Genomic DNA, 2,081 nt, shown 5'->3' on the forward strand with positions numbered 1-2,081 from the left:
CCTCTCCTGCTGGTGCTCTCATTTTCTCCCGTGGGAGTGGGCCAGGGGATGCCCCATGCCTGGTTCTGGGTCGGTGCCCCGTGACACAGCACCGGCCACAAAGGGTTAATGCTGTGTGTGTTCTGGGAAGCGGGGCTGGGAGGTGCGTGACCCGGGGTGTGGGCGTCGACTCCTTTTGAGGTGGGATCCTGAGCTCAAGTGCAGTGGGGAGCAGGGCCAAGTTCACACAGCACCGTGCCTTCCCCTCCCTGCCGCTCGCAGGCCGCCAGCCCGGCTGCGACGTAGTGCCGAGCCACGCCAGGACACAGGCCAGGTAAGCCACGCACCCGCTCCGCCATCACTGGTGGGGAAGGTTCCAGGGGGTTGGGGACCCAGCGTGGTACCACTGGGCTCTAAAAAAGCTGGGCCAGCTGCTTCAGTGCCAGCCAAGAGGCTGCTGGGATGCTGGTGTCGCCTGAGCCCTACGCTGCCTTTGCTCCGGTAGGTTGGGATGGGATAGGATGGGACAGGAAGGGACAGGTGGTGAGATCTGGGTCACCTTGGCTTGGCAGAGCAGGGCCCACACCCCACAGTCGCAATGCCAGACAGCCAGACGTGGCGCTAGGAAAGGTTTTGGCAGCAGGAGAGGACCAGGATGCCAGCACAGTGCCAGTGGGTCGGGGGATGGCGTGGGGACTCTGCTTCTTGTCCCTGCTGCAGGTGCTGGGATTGGCACTGGCAATGTTGCTGGTCCCGCTCTGCTGTGACAGGGATGCCTGTGCCCAGCCTCCATGGCAGCTATCGTGCTGGGCTGGCACTGGGCCCCCGGCACGGTGCCAGCTGGGTGCTGAGGCAGCCCTAGGCCACAGTGCTCCGACCCCCTTCCTCAGTACCGATGGCTGATGTGCCATGGCGGCAGCAAACGGCTGTGCCTGGGAGATGCTGAACGTGCTCGGGCACTGGGAGCTCTCCGTGTGAGCTGGCCAGCGGGGAGCTGAGCGGTGCCACAGGGGTTGCTCTCAGTGCTGTGGGCTGGGGGACTCTGTTTATCCTCTTCCCTCTCCAAACCATTTTCCCTTTGAAAGAATGAGAAAAGAATGAGCAAAGACAAAGGGCAGTGCCGCTTTTCCCACACCCTCCAGCAATGGGACCCCTGGCATGTGCCTGCCACAGGGTCACCAGTTTGGCCAGGCCCCAGCTGCCACCTTCAGAGTAGGCAGAGGGGCTGCGCAACCCCCTACCCCGCAGCCACGCCACCGCCCTCGCTGTGCCCACCGGCGCCAGGGCCGCTGCTGCTCCCAGTTGGCTTCAGGCAGGGCAGCGGCGGTGGTGGTGGTGGTGGTGGGGGTTGCACAGCCCAGGCACCTGGGCTCCCATCCCAGCTCCCAAAGGGCGAGGGGCCCTGCAGGGCTGGGGGCTGGGGCAACACTGCTCTGCACTCCTCTTCCTGGGTGACTCATTCTCCCCAGTGTGGCTATGAAGTCCCTCGACAGCATTTGCGACTTGTGACCAAAAGCAGCAGCACTTGGCAGCAGCCTGGAGGGGGGTCTGTGCTCCCCAGGACCTCTCCCCCGCTTCCCCATGAGGGAGCAGGTGGGGACACCCCCCCAGACACCCCCTCCCACCCCACAACTTCCACTGTCCCCAAGCTGTGGCCAGTGCTCAGCGCAGGCTGGCACTGTGCCCTTGCACAGGGTGCCATCCTGGCTTGGTGGCATGGGACACAGCCTGTCCCCATGCAGGATGGGTGCTGCAGGGCTGGACCCCCACCCCACTGTGCATGGCTCTGCTGGGGTGGCCAGGCCCCTAGGATGGAGGGAGCTGGCAGGTGGATGGGGCCTGGCCATGGTTGTGCCAGGCAGCGCGGGCTGGCTGAGGGATGTCAGGGTGACCCAGGCAAGCATTGTTTCTGCTGCCAACCTGCCCTGCATGGGAGCCAGCTCAGTGTGGGGAGCGACTCCCCCCTTTCCTCAGCCCTCTGAGGCTGCTGCAGCTGAAATGTACCTGGCCACAGCATTGACATAACTGAGAAAGCCCCGGCATGGCGGGCATCGCTACCTGCTTTCCCCCGGGCACCATCTCTGGCAGTGGCCGGGGAATAC

At 64.6% G+C, this 2,081-nt stretch overlaps 1 protein-coding gene across 1 annotated transcript in view; it reads left to right on the forward strand.

Annotated features, from left to right (window-relative positions):
• The window catches only part of LOC108644291 (mothers against decapentaplegic homolog 6-like), a 9,856-nt gene extending 9,571 nt beyond the window's left edge, over positions 1-285 (forward strand). Inside the window, exon 4 of the mRNA XM_029964164.1 lies at positions 262-285. Within this exon, the coding sequence (XP_029820024.1) occupies positions 262-285 (24 nt within the window). The remainder of the gene's footprint in view (positions 1-261) is intronic.
• The last annotated feature ends 1,796 nt before the right edge of the window (positions 286-2,081 follow it).

Source organism: Manacus vitellinus, unplaced genomic scaffold, assembly GCF_001715985.3.
Source record: "Manacus vitellinus isolate BGI_N305 unplaced genomic scaffold, ASM171598v3 scaffold_106_pilon, whole genome shotgun sequence".
NCBI lineage: Eukaryota > Metazoa > Chordata > Aves > Passeriformes > Pipridae > Manacus > Manacus vitellinus.